We start from the raw sequence: 23,206 nt of genomic DNA on the forward strand, positions 1-23,206 counted from the left end.
ATGGCAATCACATGTTTCGGGTTTTTTTCTGCGGGTTGGGCGGAGTCGATGGGTAACTGTTCGAAAAAAAGTTTGTCCCTTTATCCAGCAAGAGGTAAGGGGCCGATCAAGCAATGTTGCGCAACATGAATCGTGAATAAGCCCCTGTAGTTAAGAGAGAGAGAGAGAGAGAGTCTCTATCGTTCTACATATACCTCCCTTAAGAAATTTTCTAAGAGGACAGACTTTTTTCCTGGATCGTTGGATCGTTTTCCAGAGTAAGATCTGTGCATTTATTTTCGATGGTGTCGCAACGACACGCGGTGCAAAAGCCGAAGAGAACCTCGTGGTAGGGAACTGGAACCAGTTGTTCTAATCTCATTCGATTGGCATATCGCGAGTTCAACCGCGGTAGTAGTACACTCGATGTCATCGTGGACGTTCGACGCTGTCTTCCAAGTCACCACCTTCAATTTCACCAACTCCTACACCTTTGTCTTCGCCCTTTCATCGTACGAAACCCTTCGACACAGCGAAAACCCTTTAACAAATCGCGCGCCGTTCTCGGTTCGACCGAAAGTTCGTTGTTCACTGGGAGACTGTTTTCGAGGCTGTATTAGTTATCTGGTGAACGGGCATTGTTTCGTTGATCCGCTTGCATTTTTGGACGATTTAAATACGCTCTCGAGCATGGACCACGACTCGGACAAGCGGAGGAACGTTTGTGTCCAGTGAATTAACGTGATCGTCTGCGCAGAACATCCGGGAAAACTTATCTATCCTGTTCCCGAAGGATCTCGTAAGGTAACTAGCGATTCCTGGTTTGTTCAGTTATTTATAACCGACGCTTAAACGTAACTGGTGTATGTTGATTTATGAAAATGACAAGGGTTTGTTTAAACTTCGTGCGGTTCTTGCTCTGTAACGTGTGCTCTACTAAAAGTATTTATTCAATTATTTCCTATGGAAGCGCGTCTTTTTAACAATTGAATAATCATTTTAACCGGCACTGGTAGGCTCAGTGTGAATATTGTTAGATATTTTAGAAAATTTAGAATACTTTATAACAAACAAATGGTTTTCGTTTTGAAGCAATTCTTCGAATCAAGTTTCCAATATGGCGCCCACTGGCAACCATACACGTTTCGATACTCTGAATTCCGGGAAGCTAGTTCGATATCTAAACTATTACACCGACTCTACCATTTGCAAGACGAATTAAAACTAATCTATCATTTCTGCAGCAAATTAGCTCCTTAGAAATATGCATTACATTGCATTAAAAATAAGACAATAATCATTCTTGTTTTAAACTTCAAATCAACGAAGTGTGCTCCGTTTGCAACGTCACATTTTAAAGACATACATCTCGCATTCTTTCACAATAGAAAAACGTAATTAAACGTAATTGTCGTACGTAATCATAAATATGATGCAAATTCACACAATTTTTCAAATCGTTTCTCCGACTAAAAATGTAATAGAAAACTCGGCCAGTCATTGTTGAAGCTTTTGTTTATTGGATTTTTCACGGCGAGCTAATAAGCTTGACGGGAAATCGCAATGGTGTTCGGTATTTGCGGTAAACATCGATCAATCCGTGATTACTTTTATAAAACGGCCTCGTTTTTGCGGGTGTTCTTTTATTATTTTCCAAAGACACCGGCACGAGAAAAGAGAGAAAAATGGAATACCGTAACAGTGCGTGGAAAGCCCTGCACTGGCAGAACGCGAAACAGAATAAATTGCGGTTTGATTGAACGCGAACGCGAACGCGGACCACGCTGAAAGAATTTTCAAATTGCTCTTGGTTTCGCCGTGAATGAAAACTAAATTGGATCAGCGCGGACCGGCGGGTCTCGCCTCTTAATAGAAATGCAGCGGCGAGGTTAAGGAACACGAACTTTTCCACGAGTCTTATCGAGTGCTTTTTTTTAATCGGGGCCTCGTGTACGGCATTCCGTCGCGAGCTTGTCACTTCGGGGTCAGAAAAATATCCCGGTGTCTTGGAAGGTTACCGACGCCGGTTACCGTACCATTTTTTGATGTTGCCATGAAGTTGCACTTCCACTTCGAATTTCCCTACAGGATCGTTCAAAACTGGTGCCCGCGAAATAGCACATAAGGTCATGAGTCCACGCCGATGGTCGTACTGTTTCTTTTTACGAAATGATCGCAGTTTACGAGGGCCTCGTGAGTCACCCGCCAGCGAAAGTAAAGAATCGCTCGCGATTCGATCTTTTTCTAGTTAATTGTGTGGCTGGTCTCTGATTAACCGGTCTCACGGCTCGCGGCCGCTAATTGTTTATACTCGAATGGTCGTCCGATATAACTGCATCGCGTCGCGACGTATTTTTAATGGTCCGTGGGCGTGCTTATAAATAGTATGTCGTGCCGATAACCCGTCCTCTCTTTCTCTTTTCTCGGGCCGGCCGTCTTGTCCGCGTTCTGATCGCACTCCCGTGACCCTACTACGTACTATCGGTGTTGTTACTACCGCCACTCACTCGTTTTGTTATTACTGGGGTTGTTTATTAGCCCCATTCTCCCGATTTTCCGCCTCGTACCATTCGCGATCAGTTTGCATCGCAAAAAAAATTCTCCCTTCGACCCTTGCAGCCATTTCTCGTTAATTGTCACGTCAACAGTATGATTTCATCCATGCGATTTTTCATGGAATCGCATAACCGTCTAAATTGGAATCAACCAATTTTTTCCAAGCTTTCTGTTCACATCAAATATATTAGTTCACGATCATAGAAAAACAAAAATTGAATTAATTCACACGGTGTACACGTTGACATTACCGAAACAGCGTCGCGCAAATCGTCCAATTAAAGCTCGCCTAATTTGCCCCCTATTAATGGAGAACCAGCATGATAATAATCTCCGTTATCTGTATTCAAAATTCAAACTAGATTTCTGCGTTATTAACAAACCCGATGAATTATTCATCGACGCAGCTAATATCGCTAAATCCTGCAATAATTAGTCCGCGAGCAAAGTAAATACTTCATCGAATTAAAATCCAATTAATAGGAGACGCGTACTGTTGAACAAAATGGAGACGCAAACCACATTTGCTGAAAACTAATTATCTTGAAGAAAAAGTGGCGTCGGGCGGCTTCCATCTTGACAGGGTCGGCATATCGGCGCCTCTTGAAATTCCCTGAAAACAGATAAAATATCAATTAGCCGTGGCCGCGTATGATTAATAGACAACGGTTAATAATTAAAGGTGATTAATAGCCTGTGAATGGCCAGGAATTCGGAAAGCGTCGTCGACGGTGGCCACGACGAATGGAGAGGCTCGCGGCGACGTTCTCCGAGCTGCCAATAAGTGGTGGCCGTATTATTAACGCAATTACAATAATCGATCCGTCGACGGACGTTGCCCGGGCCCCGATATAGTCATCGCCGTTAATAATGCCATTATTACGGTAACACGGTGGCTACGATGTAAGGTGACGTGTGGCAATCTGTCAGAGAGGACGTGCGCGTTCCATTCGGTGAGCGAGCGGAAACGCCTGAGAGTATGGGCTGTGTACGTACACGGGTCGGCTTGACATACCGACGATGACGAAGAAGACGAAGACGAAGATGTCGACGTCGCAACGATTAAACGATGACGATTCCACGGGGAGGGTGGGCAACGCCCCTGAACAGCTGACGAAATCCGAAAGCACTGATTTAAGGAGGATCCGTCGCGTCGTCGTCGTCGCCGCGACGCGCTTGAATGCCGCGATATTGTTCCCGCACACCGGCGCGGCATCCAACCGAGATTTCCCGAGATAATGCAACCCGGAATGGTGACACGGTTTGATGAATCGCTCGGATCGTAGGTGTCTGCCGAGGGAATCTCTGCTCCGCATTCTATCCTCCTTTTTCCACGGTGTTCCCCGCTCTTGATAGAGTGTATCGGATCACCGGATGATTGATTTTTACGGCTGACTTTTTTCGGGCACGATTGCGCCCGCCAAGTCTGCTTCCGTCAGGGAGCTTCGTGTCTGCTCCGTGCGAATAGGCGCGCTTGCTGCTTTTGCATTCGGATTTTTCGGGAAACTGTCTTAAAACGTTGTACTCATCTTTTTCTGGATTTTAGAGCTCCTTGGTTTTGAAGTGGCTGAACAGATTTCGGGGGGATGATTGTGTCCTGGAAGTCTGACAGATATTTTAGTGCTGATGTCTATTAGTCTAATCCAGGGGTCGGCAAACTTCTTTTGGAAAGGGCCAGAATGTAAAATTTTTAGGCTAAGGGGCCGGGTAGCAAGCTCGAAGATATTTACATGGATAGGTAATTCTACTCAATATATTTGTAATGATACAATAAAAGAATTACGAAACAGAAGGTCGCGAATTTAGTTGCCAACCTGATAGTATTATATTTATGGCTGTCTACGTGGATAAAATGTGTATGAATTTTTCTTGAATCGAATTAACAGACTGATGAAATGAGGTTTGTAGTAATTTGGCTACATTTACGACGTGTTGCTCGTATAATTATGGCCTCTTTTGTTGAAAAGCGTCTTTACTTCCAAGTTACGTTTCCCCGAGTTTACAATGGTCACCAGGGGGTAGGTACATTATGTCGCCTTCATGGCGACAGCTTTACAATTCGTGCAACAGAAACAGAGGTCGTTTCTTAGCACTAGAAGCACCGCAGCAGTCAAAGCGATTCATTTCGATTTTTCAGAAAAATCACGTTAGCACGTTCGTTACAATTTTATTCGGTTTCATTGTTTCCTTGTACAAAAGCACGAAGTTACGAGTCGAAAGAGAAAATTTCGAACGAATCAATTTGACTTCTTTTGTACCCTACCTTGTTGAATTTATAGAATACAATTTTATCGAGACGAATAAATGGATCTGCAAGCGATAAATAAACGTCCAAAGGAAGAAATAAATTGCGACGAGGAATAAAGAAATGAAACACGGAGGAGGGAAGAAGCGAATTTGAAATTCGCAATATTATTTCAAATGTATAGCTCAACCGAGGATCGCAGCCGGGGTTAAAAATGGCGACCCAATCTCGATTCACGGGATCGCGAGTAATATACTCCCGCAGAGTATACCTTTGAGGAAGTCATCGATCGAGTTTCAATTTCCAATGGCGGCCACATCGTTCGAGCAAAGTGTTCGAGGTGCGCTGGCATGCTAAACTCGAAATCTAACAGGAGTTATTTCTTATCAAATGAATGAAGTCTGATTTTTAGGTAGGCTTGCCGAACGTTGTCTTCATTTTTATTCCACAAAACAGTGAAAAAAAAATCGTACATCAAGTTTTTTTGTACCGTTGTAAAGCGGAGGCTTCAATATTCAAATCTGTGGAAGATCATTGACGATAAAAATTTTTTAATGTTTTTACGGAGGTTTGAATTGTAGCACTTTTGAGAAAAAATGCCTATTCAGTTTTTCATCTGCTACATCATGCAAAAGTATCTTAGAGAAAAAAGATTAACGGCGTGCCAAAGTAGAATCTTCAAGCTTCGAAACGAGTCCAAGTGTATTGTTGTACGATTGTTTTTAACGAAACTACAACGGGTTAAGTATCGTTAATTTCTCGAGAATCAGACATTTTTACAGAATTTTTTACAGAATTTATACGGATGAGTTTTTGTACGGTTTCGTGGGTGAATATACGCAATTAACGGAGACATGAATTTTGTCCAGGTTTATGTGATTCTGGGCCATTGTGCAGCGCGACGATTAAGCAGGCGAATCGAATTCGCGCGTTTCAGCGGCCGCGCTGATATCGGGGAACCGTTTGTATCTAAACAATGCAGACCTATTAATACGATTCCACGTTTTATCATGGCGTCGACGCTTCCTCCTCGAGTTCGCGGCACGGCTCCCGGGTAAACACGAGCTTGTTATTCGAGGAATATCCCCGTCAGATAGGACGGCAGGTCGTTCTTCCGAGTCGTTGCCGATTTTTCACACTGATCGTGGCGCCGCGTTAATTGCATCGCTGTTTTACCCGAGGAAAATGTCCCCTCGATTTTAACGGGCTCCGATCGTCCAAAATATTCACAGCGGAACTGATCCATCTCGCGCACCTCGACGAAAATATTCCATTTCAATTCTAATTATTAGACTGCGGATTTTATGCACTTATGACAGAAATGGGTACGTACAATTTAAGACAGTGGACATATTAAAAATGTTTAAGGCCACCGGGCGTATTATTTTCACCTTAATAAGATAATTAAAAGAAGAAATACTCCGGTAGAAATACAGTAAAGCTTTGATCTAAGAGAAAGCCTTGTAGGCCGAGGGGATATTCGTTTTCTTAGATCAAGGCTTTGCCGCAGTATTAAAATGATATTTCATTTGCACCAACCTACTGCATTCAATACAGTCAACATATATTCAATTTACGAAACACCGTCATCGTTTCAACTTTCTCTGCATTTTCCAATTGTGTTACTAGCCCCAGCTACACTCGTACTACATCAAATAAATTGTTTATGCAATCATTGTTCGTGTCGGATGAGCAAAACTGCACCGGATGTACGCGATCGCTCGCAGCAACGTCAGCATTCATTTTTTTTTCTCGGTCGGAAAGTTTGGATATATATTGTTAAAACAGAGGTGTACGCAGAGGTTCAGCAGTAAAAGGTTTTGCAGTTTTATAGGAAAAATGTCCGTCCGTAGACTGAAATATCGCGTTGCAGACCAGAAGGGTGCAACTCCTTTAACGTTCACTGTGTCGGACAATTCGTGATTGAATTTTGAAACTTTCGGCAAAATTGCGTGTGAACGTTGCCTTTGAATTGCAACATTCTCCGGTGAATTCTCTATAGTATTGCTACGGTGTTACATGCAAAGCCCCTCAGTTCTGTGGACTTTGTAAACAATTTGCTGGCTTTAATTCCCTTGTCGACGAACTCCGTACGTTTCTATCAGTCGGCAAGAATAAACCTCGGGGAGACTTGCACTGCACCATCCATTATTCCACGGAGGTTCCAATGTGGTATCCATGGTCTTGATCATTTTTCTGGAAACAATTTTAATATCCGACACTCGTTTACCAAGTTTGCGTTCGGTGAATCATGTTTTTCAAAATTTAACCAAGTTAATAAAGAAACTTGATTAATTTCAATGGAGTTCAATGGAGTCCATTAAAGTGGGCAAGGTTCTCTAGGTTCCCAAAAAATTTTTTAAAATTCTGGAATACGTATTGAAGTCCCTATTTTAATACGCAGTGCGTCCGAAAAATATATGTTGTACTTTGCGAAAATGTTCTGCTAATTAAATTTAATTAAATCGCAAAGAATCAGATCACTCCCAGCGAGTAAACTGTTGCGATCGATTAAATTGCGTCACGGTTTCCGAATCGTGTCGATCAGAGAGGAAACAGTTTCCTCGAGGATTGCTCGAGAGAATCGGCCGTTGAAATCGAAAACGCGGATTGTTCGGCTCGGTCGGCGTGTAAACAGAATCATTATGTCATCTGGAACGACTGGCCGAGTCACGTGTCGCTCTTTCTCCGAGCACGTGGAAATTATTTCTGCAGAGGGCGGTCGGGCGCTCGGATCTCTTTGATCTTGGTCAACAGGTTTCTCCGTTGTCTATGACATCGCGCCAGCTCGTAAATAAACCTGGCATCGTTCCGCCATAAATAAATCGCGATGGATTCTCCGGGGCGACGTGGAAAATGTGCGGCCGATTCGACTCCGAAACCTGAACCTGAATTTATTATCGCGGTGCGTTACATCGAGAAACTGGGACAGAGCCCGTATCTGACGGTGTTTATGCACGACTCGCATTTTTCGGGGCAAAGTATGAAGAATGGGCGTCGCGTAGACTTTCAATAAAATCGCTCATGCAAAATATCTCACGCGCGATTCGTTCTTCGATCGCTCCGACGCTTCTACACATAGAACGTCGCGAGTCTTCTCGGGGATTGCATATGTATTTCAAAATGCTTGAAAATCAAAGGATATTCGATCATTTTTTTACCACGCTTATATTAACTTGCCGCGTTGTTGTTATTGTATGCGTCAAATCTTTTAATCGAATTTTAAACCTCTTCCCATAGTCCAATCTTGCTGCAATTTTGTATGCACACCTGCTTCCGATGACAATAAAAGTAGAAAATAAAATATAGGAAAAGAACTATTTAGAAACCACGCTTATATTAAAATGCAATGAGAAGGAGAGAATAATTTTTTTCCCGGTTCTCCATAAAATACCGAATCCAGTTAAATGATTAATAATATTTTTCCCCAAAATTTTAAGCGATTAGTTCAACATTTCTGCTGTTATAAAATTAGTATCGGAATAGATACAGAAATTTAATATAAATTTAAATAAAATCATGGCATTAGAGTGACTCTTTGTGAGATCTTTGAAATATTTTAGTACAACGCAATGCATTTGGTGGAATAGATTGATTCGAATTCGATTACAATGCATGAGCTGCAAATCGCTGATCGTAATTGAATGTAGATTGTTCCATTTGCTACGGTGTTGTGGTTTTATGGCTGACTGTGGTGTCATTCCTGATTATAGATAGCTGTAATTGGTAATTACGCTACTCAGGGACAGCCAGCATCGCGGGCAAGATGGCGGATTGAATTTTTGGTCGAATTGACTTCGAATTACCATAATTGTAGAAGTAACTAGCTAATTAGAGTCGGTACGCGGGCCTCCGTATGCTCCAATTAGTAATTCATACATTATGCACAGTTTTATCATAAAAATTAAACATGGCTTCGCTGGCGTGACAAAATTTGCTTCTTCGAATTAGTTTGTAGCAGTATGAATTTATATTTAACAGGCTTAGTAAGTTGAGAAGATAATGAAACAATATTTATAGTTTCTTTATGCAAAATAAAAATGTTTCGTGTCACTTGTGAGAAATAGAAATTAGATAAAAATGTGTTTGTCCTTCTCGTAATTTTAATAAGTCGAATATCGTGTACTAAATGTCCTAAATAAGGTTTAGGTTTGTCCTGAACCTAAAACGTCTTCACAATTTGTCTATCTATTAGAAAAATGGCTTGTAAAACACAAAGAGCACGAGTTCGAGCATTTCCTCGCGAGTCAAGTGACTCCGTCTAATCGGGAGTTGAAGATCGATCAACAACGTTCGGAAAAAATCGCGGATCCACATCGATTCGTTCTCTATCCGCGTCGCGTCGTCGGCTGTGCTCGAAATCAATCGTATTTACCCCATTTAACATTTAAAAGGGGTCAGCGTTGCGTGTCGATGGAACGGTTTGTTTTCCACCCATTTTCCTACGATCTATCTGCGCTGTACCACTTTGGCCGCGATAACGGGCGAATTATCATTGTTAACTCGCTATTAGCGGTGTCGTTACATTCCCCTGGTATCGTCTAGCCCGCGTTTATTTAAACACTGGCCGGCCCCCGGTCGTTTAATTGCCGGAATTAATAAACCATCGGCACAGAACGACCGTGCGCTTCCCCACCTCTCTCTCCACACGACTTTAATTATTTATTATATAAGTGGAGCGGCGGTGACGCGGCCGGGCTCGTTCGCCAAACTGTCGATTAAAAATCGCTCAAACAGCCCGACGAAACTAATCGGCGCGGGCACGGCGAGCCTGAATTCATTTTCCGGTTCTGCGCGCCCGATTTCTGTTTATTATAAACGGCGGAACGTTAAATAATCCCGTGTGCAACCCCGTGCCGTTTAATCGACGGTTAACCGATTTTCCATGGAGAATTAGCCGCCGCTCTGCCACCAGCGGCCGCGTGAAATTTTTGCTGCATTATAGGCTTGAAAGTTTGATTAATGGACCTCGATCTAACGATTCCCAGCCCGAATACTGACAGATTCATTCTCGCCCCTCGAAACACCCTGTTTCACGCCAGTTTCGCCAGCTATATCGCTTTGGATTAGCGTACTGTTGTGTTCTCTTTCAATTAGCTAGCTGTATTTGCAACCACACCGTGTTCCATCCGAGATCGACAACCTAAATATATCCCTTATGATAGCACCGTTATGGAAAATGTCTTAAACATATTGTGATTGTTTTGTTCGGATTCTTTTTTCCATACGGCGCATCCAAAAAGTATTTGAACACTAAATTTCCGATTCTCGAGAAATTGTCGATATATGAACTTCGATAATTTCAACAATAATAAATTTGGACTCATTTCAAACTATAAAATCATCAAATCATTTATTTCTGAATGAACCCATTACAGCTTTGGAAATTAAATCTCCTGCGAAGACATTTGAATTTAATTTTCTGAGTTTATCGAAAGAAAAAATTAATTTCTATGCCGTTCGTACCTCATACAACTTTCGTATCAAATATTGCAACTACCGTTGAAGTCGTTTTTCTCCGATTTTACAGAACTGCACACGAAACAACAAACGGATGCACACGTCCGGTAAAAAAATAAACATTGCAGCACGGTTACTATTATTTCTAGAATATTTCGAACACAATGGAACACCGTGCGGAAGAAATAAGTGCTTCAGGTGCACGCAGGTAATAGAGGCGGACTCGAAGTTTTAATTTTCTTGCTGCGAGAGCTAAGAAACTGGTGCAAAGGCTCGGCCATTGAAAGAGCCGGGTGTCGCCGGCATTCAAAAATGTTTCCCGTCAAGTTGCGAAAGCGCCGCGAATTTCTTCGGAATTTCTTGGCCTGCATTTGACCCTGGCTTCGTCACCATTCACTCGGCTGTCACGATTTATGAGAGAATTTTCGCAAAACGCGTCGTCTTCCCGTAACGAGGTCCTTTCGAGGTCTTCGAGGTTCTTTGATCTCGAAAAGATTGCCGGTCCGTCGCCGTCACCGGAAGAAACTCCGGTCGAAAGGCTCGCCTTTCAATTTCGGGAGAAAATTAAAATCACTGCGTTGCAGTTTTCTCCAATGCAGTCTTCGTCTTCGCGCGACTCCGCGCGCAACTAGTTCGCTAAACTTCGTTCTGCAGCGAACAATCTGCTTCGGGATTGCCGATTCAATTAGAAACGAAGCGTGGCCGGTGGAATATTTTTGTTACCGTCGATCTCGGTTCATTTTTCGGTGTGACGTGCTTCGTTAAAAATTATTCGATCGCTTATTCTCGATTTTAACTTTGGAAACGTGAATGTGCGAAATGAAATTGTTCGGTCAAATAAAATTGAAGCTGTTGATGTATTAACGTAACACACATTACAACAAAATATTTAATAAAAAGCAATGAGCACACACACTTTAATGAAATGAATTTAAAAAATTTATTTTTTAACTTGCATTTGATCAGTTCAGCTTGTGACGCCATTAGGAACGGATACATTTTCCCGCGTTTTTAAAGTAATTTCAAAAAGCTCACTTCATTAAAAAATTTTACAATTCCATATTTTAACGTTCAGAAAAGGGATGAAATTCTACCTGTTCGTTTTGGAAGTATACATTTTTTTTAACGAGAAAAAAGCCAGTGATTTCAACGTGGCTGCCATTATTATAATGGTTTCTGGCTAGTTCCACTTCGACAGAGGCAAAACCTCTCGGTAGAAGTCCCGTGTTTGAAACCGTAATTCGTATTTATGGCTCGGCAGTTCCGTGTGAATTCGAAAGATTTAAATTCGCCTGCTTAATAACGAAATTTATTACAAAACTGAATTATTACCCGTGGAAACATCTCTCGAAACGCTCCCATTACCTCTTCCGTTATTAAAGTGTACCGTGATTTCACTACAATTAAGAAACCGTGAAATTGAGCGTCAAGGCAAGAGAAACTTCCTGCAGGAACTGATCTTGAATTCGTAATCAGCGCCGGGAGATTACGTTTTTCTTTCGAGACTTTGAATTTTCACTGATTCTAGAACATTTATGATTTCCGTTTTCTTCTTTCTCGCCGGCTTCTTGATATTTCGAGGAAGAAATATTTGACTCTTCAAAGAGAATCTAGGACAACAAATATAATAACCATTGGTTTTAGAAATACGTTTATCAAAATATTAATAAGTTTAACACGAACGATTATCGATATTGCAGACGTTTTTGTGGATGCAAGGGCACTTATTCGCCGGAAAATGGAAATGAGCAGGGGCCATTTTGTCGGGGCATTTGTGCTGTTTATCCTGATGCTTTCGACCACTCAAGCTTTCCCACGCAACAAGGAAGACTCCTCAAAGAGGAATAGTGTGTCCGATGATTCGGACTTCAAGGAGCTCCAGTGCCTCTTCGTGGACACTAAACTTCCGGTCTGCGACCCAAAATGGTAATTTTATTAACATATTGCCACTTCAGAAGCCTAGTTAGCATATGTTCGCTTTGGAACGATTTCATTTTGCCCTAATCGTGCCCTGCACTGGTCTACACAATAAACTTTTTACTCGTTTAGTCTTCTGTGAAGTATTCAGAAACGAGAATGAACATAAAACTTCACGATCTAATCATCAGGTGAACAACTCTTCGCGTGGAATCTAAATTGAATAATGATTTCGAGAAGAATCATTACGGTATCTTAAAATAACTTGCAGATTCGTAATTCTAATTAACTATTAAAAGATTGGCTATGAGTTGCTAGAATACAACATAACTGCTGCTAGATAAACCGTTAATAATCCAGTATTATTGATCTAACTACAGGTGGTCGAACTCGAGCGGAGAGTTTATAAACAATCGAACAAACAGCGATTCCGAGCCATCTATTGATCAAAATAGAGTGCTGCGCAAAAGAAGCATCGTTGAAATTGCACCTGACACACGTATCGTCGTCTACGCATTCAAAAATTGCCTATTCACGGAGCCTGATAGGTATGCTTCTAATTCTTCTACTTTGTTCAATTAAATTAGAATGACACACCGTGAAATTGTTTGGTAGATTGCGCTTCCTGATGCCATTCTGCGAGGACGTTATGCGGTCTGATCATTACGATAAGATCGTTCGTGTAGAACTGTTCGAGCCATTCGTGATAGAGGGTCTGACGGAGGCGCCATACTTGTTTCCAAGTCGGCCGAAGCGTCCCAGCTCGGACGTGAGTAAAAGAATTCAGTAAAACAAACACGAAAAACTTTTTTCCGAAGTGTTTGTTAAAAATACATTGAGTTACTGAAGCTTCCTTTTGCGACACATGTTCACTAGCACATTGTATAACTTTGAAATTGTTCAATATTTTTCAGTGCAAAAATTATGAGGTGCTAAAATCGGTCTTTCTTTAATAATTTTTGAGAGAAAAGAGAAATTTCTAATAACGAGCCGGACAGACTTAAACTTTTGATATGCACATAATTAAATTACATACATATGTCCAACTTCGGAAAGTATATCTAGCATATAAAACCTTCGACCTTGAACTTCTGACCTTAAACCTTTCACCTAATTTTCGAACTTCCCAGGATTACGATGTCCCTCGCATTTCCGTTTCAGACAAGGCATCGCGTCCCCGCCGAAAAGGATCAAGGCCACGAGCTTACGAAAACGACGTCGAAGGAAACGATACTAAACGGGATCGCCAGCAGTATCTCATCCTCGAGCAGGCGTGGTCCCGATAGCCGGGCGAAGCTTGCGGAAACAATGGACACGGAGAGGGAAATAATCGCAACGTCCTCGGGGCGAAACGACTCGCGAAATCCTTCCAGCGAGAATACGAGTCGCAGGATGATCGTCCAGGATCGGCGTAACTCGAAATCGCTCGGCGCAGAGTCGCGGAATTTCGGCGCGAAATTTTCGGACGAGGCTGATCGCCGGCAGATGATCGTCATCGACAGGAGGAAGCCGAGCGAGGAACCGAGCGAAGGCGAGGAAGAGGATCCACTCGCGATCCTGGCAATTCCAAAGGCTCCGACAACTCCGAGTCCTTCGAACGTGCAGAAATTGAGCGTAGGAAAGTTGATCGTAGGGAACTCGGCTAACAAGATGGCAAATCGTGGCGACTCCAACGATCTTCTTCTGGGACCCGGCCCGCAAAGAGTGCAGAAAAGCAATGGGGGAGACCCGAACGATCCGCTGACCTCGCCGGAAATGATCGCGAAGAACTTCAGGAGGACGAGAGAGACCAAGACTATCGAAGCTTCTAGCCTTTAGATATTTCCCGACGCCACCGATGGACAATTTTCATTTTTCTCCTTAACCCCTTTTGCCTCACAATTTAAGGGGGTAGTTTCACCTAGAGCTGTCAATTTGAAATTTTTCAGATCGAAAATGGCTAGGTTGTTATTGGATTAATTACAAGACGCGGGAGCTATGTGCATAGAACTTTGTTTTGTTACAATTTCGTGCAATAATAAATTTTTAAATGTTTTCGGTGTATTACATTCAATTCATTCGATATATTTCTGTTTCTTCAAAATTACTATAACATATTTAATTTACAGACGCGATTCAAATAAATCTTGAAAAAGATCCAAACTATAGGATCGAAACGTTGATTTTGTTTGACAATTAGCAAAGTTGCTTTATAATTCGTAATAAACGATCGAACCGTTGCGCCGAAAACATTTAAAAATTTATTATCAGCAAATACGATCGATAGAAGAAACATAATTTCATGCAATAATCGTGCAAGTAACAATAAATCTAATGGCATAAAAATTAGACTAAGTCATTTTTTATTGTAGCAGGTAAATTGTTTAAAATTGACAGCTTAGAATGGAGGCAGCCCCTTGATTCTGAGGTTTCAGACAATTCGAATGTCTCTCCGTGGCGATATTCGGAACTTGCAAACAATTTCACGTCCTCCCTTTGTTCGCAGCTCGATGAAATTTGACAAACTGATACACGAGGGTGCGGGGAAAAAGATGATGATACTACTTACAGATGATGATGACTTAAAGATGTTGATGCTACTTAAAGGAGAACTATCTAATCAACATTACGCACTCGATATTGTACCAAATGTTCGTTCATCGGACAAATTGCAACGAATTTACAGGGTTGTGAAAGAATTCAAGAGTTAAGGAATCGAATTCTTTTACGGTCGACAAAGGGGTCGTTGACCTTGATTGGAAAACGGATCGGGCGAGAAAGGGCGCAGGAAACAAGAGGCATGAATTTTTGTGAACGCGCTACAGAAATAGTACGGTAAATAGATTCGGAGAATTTGCTCGGGCTCGCCACGTCTCCGATCCCGTTTGAAATTTCGAACGAAATTTGTCAGCGGAAGCGAGCTGACAGATTGAAAAGTGGTAGGGTTCGAGCCGATCGCGCATTCGTTTCTTCCCCGTTTCTCCCTTCTGCTTCTCAGCCTTGTACATCCTCCAATCCCGACGAGCCACGGAAAATCGGGCCGACACGATTCCTTATTCTGACAAATCGTGCAAACTTCCCTCCTGAAAATAATAACTAGACAGCGGATCTCTTAATGTGAAATAATATTGGTCGAATACTTTGGCAGATAAATGTCGAGATTAATTAACTGATTAATCGTGAAGGTAATTACTGTATTCGAGAAATAATCGTCAACGTGTATCGTTAATGCTAATTTCCTTACGGCTCCAACTTCTGCCCTCGCTGTCGGAACACGTTCAGGTCGGAGTGTCTTCATTGATCTCGGGAGACAGGGACGTTTGCATGAATTTCAACGTTTATAGATGTAAGATTTCCTTCTTCAGGCGCGCGTCGCGTCGTCTGAAGAGGTTTCATTTCGATCGTGAACGTAAATTGCATATGTGATACGTACGTTAAGATGTTAGATGCTAGATTGTAGATAACTGTTGTTAGGTGTATATTAGAGATAACGTTATGTTAAGGATCACTAGAGTACATCCTCCGACACCATTGAATTGTATATCTTCCAAAATTTTAATAAATGTTGGATTTATTTTAGAAAATCCGATGTGATATTACTACATCTCTACACCGTGAAATTCAATCTAAATTCGCAAATAGTTATATATTATTAGTAGTCACACATTAAATAATTATCAGCATAAATTTGAGTGACGCCGCATCAGTCCCAATAGTTCGCTTAAGGGTTCGGCATAATTATTTCGGGAAAAAAATTGGATCAGGGAGGAAAATGATGAATGGGCTGCGCGACGGCGCGGCCGACAAACTTCGCGTTCCGCGCTTCTATGACGTATTACAGAGATTAAATCACGGTGTGCGGTGGTGCCTACAGTTTTTTTCACACTTGAATACCTATCTGCATATCGCTCATAATCATTTACTGGGCACCGTCACGCTGTCAATTTCCCTCGGTTTTTACTTTTCCATTTTCAGGTTCGATCGGCCCGACAGGATTCGCGAACAGGTCACCGAGCAATCCCGGCTTTTCCGTGGGCTTTGCCAAGGATTCCGCGTCCACGTTATCCGCGGGCCGCGCGCTCTCGAAAATATCAAGCAATCCCGGGCTGTTTGATATATTGTTCTCCGGCTTATGTAGAATATCCATGATCGCCGGCTTCTCCATGATCTCTATCACCGACACGTTCGTGGACTCCTCTTCCACATCCGATGCTGAAGATACCGAACTAGTCTGGACGATCTGGGTCGAAGACTCGGGCCTCGACATCGCGCATTCCCTCTTGCGATTAAACAAACTGATCGGTCTGAAAATATTCCCCAGAAAAGCTGAGCCCTCCGATGATCCTTCCTGGTGACCTGGTCTTTGCAGAAAATTCTGCACCTTCTGCACGATGCGCAACTTCTACGCCGCGTTAACGACGTCATGGACCGTCTGGACGATCGAGTTCTTGCTCTTCTTGTGCTCCGAAGACTCCGCTTCAGGTCCAATACCTTCGATCTCGTGGGATCCAGAGTTCTTTGATGATTGGGTATTGAACGTAGTTATCAGCTGATCCAGTGTCTGAGAAGCTGCGTGAGGCCTCTCGTCGACTGCTTGACCCTCGATCTCAGATCCAGAGTTCTTCGACAGTTGGATATCGAACTCCGATTTTATCTGCTGATCCAGCTGAGAAGCTGAGTCAAAATAGTGGAACGGCGAGCCGCCAGTCGCTTGGACAACTTCACCCCCGGGTTTCGAGATGACGACGTGCCCGAGCTTCTCCGAGGCGACGCCATTTTGGACGCAGGAGTGGCAGACTGCCTGCACCGAACTGGATTCTGGTCGCTGAATCGGTCTTCTGGTTGGAATCGGCTTGACAACGGGATCGTGCAAGGTGGTAGCGAAATTCTGGCTGTCGTGGAAGACGTGATTTGGATTTTGACAATTGCCTGGTTTGTTACTGATCGTTGGAGTCCCAGTTTCCGCCGGCTGCGAGTCGAAAACTGGTCTCGAGGATTGAATGGGTTGGTAGTCCTGGCACAATGGGATTCCGATGTCAGGTAAACAGCTGTGCGCCACCAGAGTGGCAGTGATCGGCGCGTTTATGACCCTGGAGACGTAGATCTGCTGCGGTTTCGGCGTGTTTTCTCCTCGGATGCCTAGGTATCTTCCTTCTTCGATGTTGTCCTCTGTCAGCGTCAACTCTGGCGTCCTCGATTGCGATCTGCCGATCGCAGAGCCTTCGGAGGATTGCAAAGTAGCAAGGTTGCTGGCAGAAGGCACATCAGACCCCGAAGATGTCAGCACTTCGTCTCGCGATGATACACTTGATCTAGTTTCCTGGAAAACACCTTTCCCACTGACACTGTCGTACTCGTCTTGAAGCTTCCGGAGTCCCAGGTAGCAAGGCGAAACACCCTGAGCTGGCATCAGGCACACAGGCTGACGCCACGTGACGATTTCAATGCGTCTAGCAGGTTCCATCACGATCGGCGCTTGATTCATCCCCCAGAACTTGCTCAGGTCCAACATCAGCCCGTTGGAAATTAGCGTTAAGAATATCAACGCGATGCTCCCTGCGCTCTTCATGATTTTACTCCGATTCTTTCTGCGATATTCTTCGGTGTTTGAAACTAATCACAGATTTCGACGGAGCTCTCGAGGACGATCACAGACTAAACCGGTCCAGCATGGTGCAGGTGCATTTATAGTCGGAAAATGACCAGAGGTAGATAGAGAGGAAAATGTATGGCTTTTCGAGGGGCCCGCTCCCCTGCCGGATAAACTGAAGACCTTTCCGGAGACTGCCGACAACCTGCCCGACGATTAGGACAGTCGACGAACATATCCGAGCTGAAACCAATTTTAGGGCACTTTAACTGCCGCCACTAACTTCGCGTTAATTACCCTTTGGGGACGCTCTACGTTTATATGTGGACTGGGCGAGTCAATTGTCGGACTGATGTGATGGGAGTATGAAAGATTTTGTCGATAATGACGCTCTGAAACTCCATTGCTCTTTCTCTCGAGATCTTCAATCAGCTTTGTAATTAATGTCACGAAAGTCTGTAAGCGTTTTATCGATCGCACGGTGTGCAGTTTTTTGGAAATTCTGTAAAATGTCTGTCTACGAAAATTTCATAGATATCCTCTTTTGTGAAAACACCAAAATTAAATTGCATTTGACATGGTTGAGAGGCTGAAGAAATATTTTTTTAATACAGGGCTCCATTGATTTATATCATTTAAGAAATTTTTAAAAACTAGACTGTCAACTATTGTTTTCTATAAATATAAATCGTAGTCGTTAAACAGCGAATGGTTTTATGTAAACTTGCATTTTCATTTATCATCTTTGTAAACGCGAACGAGATTTTACTCTCGTCGATTAAAAAATATGTTCTGGTTAGAAAAGAGTTCAAATTCAAATTTGTAATACCTGCATTAGTTCTGCAGTTTAGTAATTATTATGAATGTATTGATGTTCGCGTGAATCCGTGACAGTATTTTTAGTTCATTAATTGGGACAGTATCTTAATAGGGTCACGGGAAAGTGTTGATGCTATTAAGTAATGTTACGATGGTTAATGTTAGTTCCGAAGTGCCTGTGAGCACGCAACACCGCCGAGCCTCGTGTTTTCGCGTTGCGTACACTCAGGGTGCCGTGAATTCTGTGTCCGCTAATTTCAATAAGATAAAAAAAATGACTTTCTCTCGGCAAACGAAAATATTTGTTTTCATGAACTTCAGTAATTACTTTCAAGGCTGAGAGCATATTAATTTAATAATACGTTCGCAGATGGTGCATTCTTTCGAGTATTTTAATATTTATGATGGGCTTGCGTGTTTCGCGCGATGCGTGTGAAAGTAATTAAAACGCGGTAATACGAAACGTTACAGATATCTCGTAATGTTCTATTTTCAGAGTTTTCCATACGAGAATACTTTTACATTATTAAAAAGTTACGAGTATGTCAAATATTTCTTATGAAATAGTCTAGTGTATTTAATAGTTTATTGTAAAGGTATTTGAGCAACGAGAAAGCTTGTATTTCATCGACGGAACTTTACCGACGTGTCACGAACTATTTCTTGATCCGATGCAGCTGATGAAGCGATAAATTAATTCCCGCATGTCGTTAATCATTCCCGTAGATTGTGTGAATATTTTCTTATAGCGCTATAAACAACACCGTGGTAAATTACACACTGATTGCGAGGCAATTAGAAAATATACTGGAGAGAGAGAGAGAGAGAGAGCAGAGTAGATGATTCGTTGAAATTAGTAGACGAACAAAAGTTTCAGAGTATAATTCGAAAGATATGTTGGGCTTAGAAAAGTGCATCTATGGAAAAGGCATGAACGCTTCGAACGAAGAAAAATGCTCCGACAACCGGTCCATTTAAATTCCGTCTAATCTCCATTCCCTCATAAAAAAACCCCCGTGGAGCATGATGCATCCAAGGAGTAACCGGTTTAAACACTTCCGAGATGGTCGAGTCACCGAATATCCCCGCTCGAACAAAATGATCGTCACAGCTGGGGATAACAAACGGACAAGATAGAACAGTCTCTCGATCCAGCCTAGCTTTTACAAGTCATCCATAAAAACGTATAGTTCCATTAACAAAAAAAAAAGATCAATGATCCTGAAGTCTTAAAAAACATAATTTATTGCCTACCACAATAAACAAAAACTTTCCTTCGAAATGTTCTGTATTACCAACAGGAAGAGCGATACTTAGGGTCCTCAAGTTGGATGAAACACTCTGTATAATCAAGACTAAAAACCTGAAGAGGATTACTATCAATATTACCCTCAAACATTTCCTCAATTACCAAAAACAAAAACTGCAATTTTCTCGAAATTGTGGAAGTTTAACGAATTTTCTCAAAGTTATAAAACGTTCGTACCATAATCTCCCTATTTTTCCCATATTCTGCCAAGTTTCAGCTTTAATTTAAAAAAAATTTCATCGCTCTATCTCATTCCTATCGAAGGTTCTTTGATTTTGTCTCCGATTTGGACGAAAGATCCCACTGTGCGCCGGTCGAAGCCCGAGTAGTGCCCGGTGGACGGTCCCGTCCGGAAAGAAGCCGCGGGAGAGTCCGGATTCTTGCTAGACATTATCTGGGCCTGAGGTGGGGGCCCGCAGAGAGGTGGAGGGGAGGGTTTCCAGTACATCTTGGAGTAGGGAGACGGAACCCGTGCGAGGAAGAGTGGGGAGGAGCAGCGGAGGCCGTGGGGCCCGGAGGTGGATTTCTTCGGCGATGCTTGGCGGTATCGCTTGCGCGGAGGCTGCGGTTAGAAAGCCTTAAGCCTGGTGCACAGTGTTGGTGCGATGTCCGCGACGTTACGGGGACGGGCAGGGACGGGACGAGACGGGACGCATACCACCTGACCGTCTACGCTGAACGATACCACGCAACCTGTCCAGCATGCACGGTCCTCGCGTACTAACAGTGCCGTACGCTTGACCGACTGGTACCAGTACGGTACCAGTTGCCAGAGCTGGCAGCTGCCGCGCGAGCTGTCCGCGTGTGTGTCCGCTCCGAAAACCGCTTTTCGGTTCGTCTCCCCGACAAATGGTCCCACTCGACCAGCCACAAGGCCGACCGATCAGCCAGGACATTCCCCGGATTCCTGCGGGAGTCTAAGGACGTCTAGCAAGAGGTACGTGGTCAGGGGTCTAAGCTCCGGAGCTGGCAGGAGGTTCTCTCACAGCTCGTCGTAATTTCTACCTAGCTGCGTCGACGCCTCCTCGATTTTATGCCCTGGCGACCCGGTGATCTTGAATTCCTCCTTGCATTCCACCTGGTTCGTGCCCCCCTCACTCCCCCCACCCCGCGAATTGTGCTCCTGCGGACTGTTTACCTGTGAACTGGTGTTGCATAGGGTGCTCTTGGGCCGCGATCGGTGCTGAGATGATCGTTCCTCGGTGTTTCAAGTGATGATTTTCACGAGAGGATACTGGTTTCTCTTGATTGACAAGGATCATGTCTTGCTTAGAGACATTCGGGATTTGTGTACCGGTTCTTGGTTGCTGTCCGAATTCAGTGGTTGAAAGTGGTCCTTGAAGATTCGCTGTTGTAACTGTTAGAGATCGAAGAAAAGTTTTGCGGCTATTGGAAGGAGTACGTTGTGTCTCGAAGTTCGGTTTCTGTCTTTGATAGTTCCGTCTTACACAGCCGAATTTTCCGAAGCTAATTCTAACCCCACGAAGTGAATTTGGGCAGTAAAAGAAAATTGCGCAATGCACGCCTACACGCGATACACAGCACACACGTAGAACGGCGATTTCTGCCTCCAGACAACAGATTAAACGGAATGATTTGCATATATCGAACCGCTCGAACCGAATCTAAATTGATTTTTTCCCGTACACGGACACTTATGTAAAGATGAGTAGGTTGATGCTTGCGTTTCTCTCGGTCACCGCGGGCACATACTAAATTTCTATTCTATCAATATTCAAATTGCCCGTGTCCCAAAAAATGGCACAGCTATGTCATTATTAAACTGTTCGTGTTAAAATGTTGCAACCTATGTGACTATGCAAAACAGGCTGAAACAAGCGTCGCCACAGGTCTAACAGTGTTTTTAATTACCGATTTGATCTTCTTTACGGGCACCGAAATTTCATATTCCGCGTCCCACTAATTACGACATTAAAGTGCCATTTGGGACAAATGATTACCGTCTAAGCAGACTCTCCACTTTCTACGATTATTTCAGGCAGAACAACAGTTTTCTATTGTTCAAGCGTTTACTTTCGAGACATGCTACTGTCGCTTTTGCTAAATTCAGGATTCTAGAAATTTATTGAGAAGCTGTCTAAAAATTTCGACTCCTGAAACATGCTGTTGCGGCGCTCGCCGACTACGCTAATCACAGTCGAAAATAGCTTGTACACGGATCCCTGATTGTCTCGGAATTATCTTCAACTCGGTACGTAAATAGATCGTTATCATTCGCGATCTCGTTGCGCCATATTGGACTGTAAATTTTTCTGCAGGCATAAAGCTGCTGTAATCGCATTCAAATACTCGGAGCTTCTTCGGCGGGCATCTGGGTCCCGGAGCAACCTCCATAAAAGATTTACGATTTTCTCACAGATCCACCGATCATGACGATCATGGTTGAACGCGTCCGGGGCCGCGATTGCATAAGCCGGCCATTGTTGGACGCCAAAAATCTTGCCGATCGATCTTCTGCCGATGTTGCGATGCAGGTGCAACTTTCGATGCACGATTTAGAGTTAGAAAGTGCGACCGGGCGCCCGCTTTGTTTCGCTAGTCTCTCTCTCTCGTTTCCACGGCTGCGCACCCACGTGTGGCGGAAACGCCGCGTGTTTTGGATAAATCGCTCGCGTGCGCTTAATGCCTGTTTGTTTTTTTCTGTTTTTGCCCGCCCCTTCTCCGCGCAAAACACACTCACGGAATGGAGATCGTCGGCGAAATCACTTTTCGATTCACTCCGGTTTCGAAATAGGAGCGAACGCGTCACGAGAACGTGGAAAGTCAAAGTTTCTTTGAGTAGAACCTCGATTATCCGAACACGTCGTGGTACAAGACCGTTCGGATAACAAAATAAAAATTATTATACAAACAAAGTCCAAGATTGACTATCTCGAATAGAGAATTTTTTTAAGGATCAGTGAAAAATTCTGGTTTTTTACAGTGATATTAACATCAATATTCACTGTGTTCTCCATTTTTTTCGGAACGAAATATTGAAAACTGTTTTTGAGACGGCCTTTTATTGGTACGTGCATGGACGGCCGCCATTGCTAACACAAACTGAACCGTCTGAAATGAACAATTTTGTTTATTCTCAAACTAGAAGGTATCGTCTAAAATTATAGCGTAGAATTTTGAAGAAATGCATATTAAATGTTTTTTTTTTTGTACAATTGTTAGAAAACGCAATTTTTATGAATACGATTTTCAAAGGCCTGTATGAGCGTTAGAAGAATGTTGTTTTTATGAACAAGATAGAAAAATATTGTCAGCTTTCTGACCACTAGCTTTTCGTGTTTGTTATAGACATTCTGGCCCAGTTGGTTTTTAGGTGGGCGTCGCAATAAAA

At 43.0% G+C, this 23,206-nt stretch overlaps 3 protein-coding genes across 4 annotated transcripts in view; 2 read left to right on the forward strand and 1 right to left on the reverse strand.

The window, feature by feature from the left end:
* Window positions 1-459: 459 nt before the first annotated feature.
* Urm1 (Ubiquitin-related modifier 1) overlaps window positions 460-23,206 on the reverse strand; it is a 386,421-nt gene continuing 363,674 nt past the window's right edge. For both annotated transcript variants that reach the window (XR_013009587.1, XR_013009588.1), the window contains exon 7: window positions 460-3,148. The gene's annotated coding sequence lies outside the window, so the exon portion shown is untranslated. The remainder of the gene's footprint in view (window positions 3,149-23,206) is intronic.
* Window positions 642-15,695, forward strand: LOC143211991 (uncharacterized). The gene is made up of 5 exons (XM_076430217.1): window positions 642-783; window positions 11,941-12,166; window positions 12,538-12,705; window positions 12,773-12,926; window positions 13,319-15,695. The coding sequence occupies exons 2-5, from the start codon at window positions 11,979-11,981 to the stop codon at window positions 13,973-13,975; spliced, it is 1,167 nt and encodes a 388-aa protein (XP_076286332.1). The 5' UTR covers window positions 642-783; window positions 11,941-11,978; the 3' UTR covers window positions 13,976-15,695.
* LOC143211971 (uncharacterized) overlaps window positions 20,552-23,206 on the forward strand; it is a 51,167-nt gene continuing 48,512 nt past the window's right edge. The window contains exon 1 of the mRNA XM_076430168.1: window positions 20,552-20,791. The gene's annotated coding sequence lies outside the window, so the exon portion shown is untranslated. The remainder of the gene's footprint in view (window positions 20,792-23,206) is intronic.

This window comes from Lasioglossum baleicum, chromosome 9 (assembly GCF_051020765.1).
Source record: "Lasioglossum baleicum chromosome 9, iyLasBale1, whole genome shotgun sequence".
Taxonomy (NCBI): Eukaryota; Metazoa; Arthropoda; class Insecta; order Hymenoptera; family Halictidae; genus Lasioglossum; species Lasioglossum baleicum.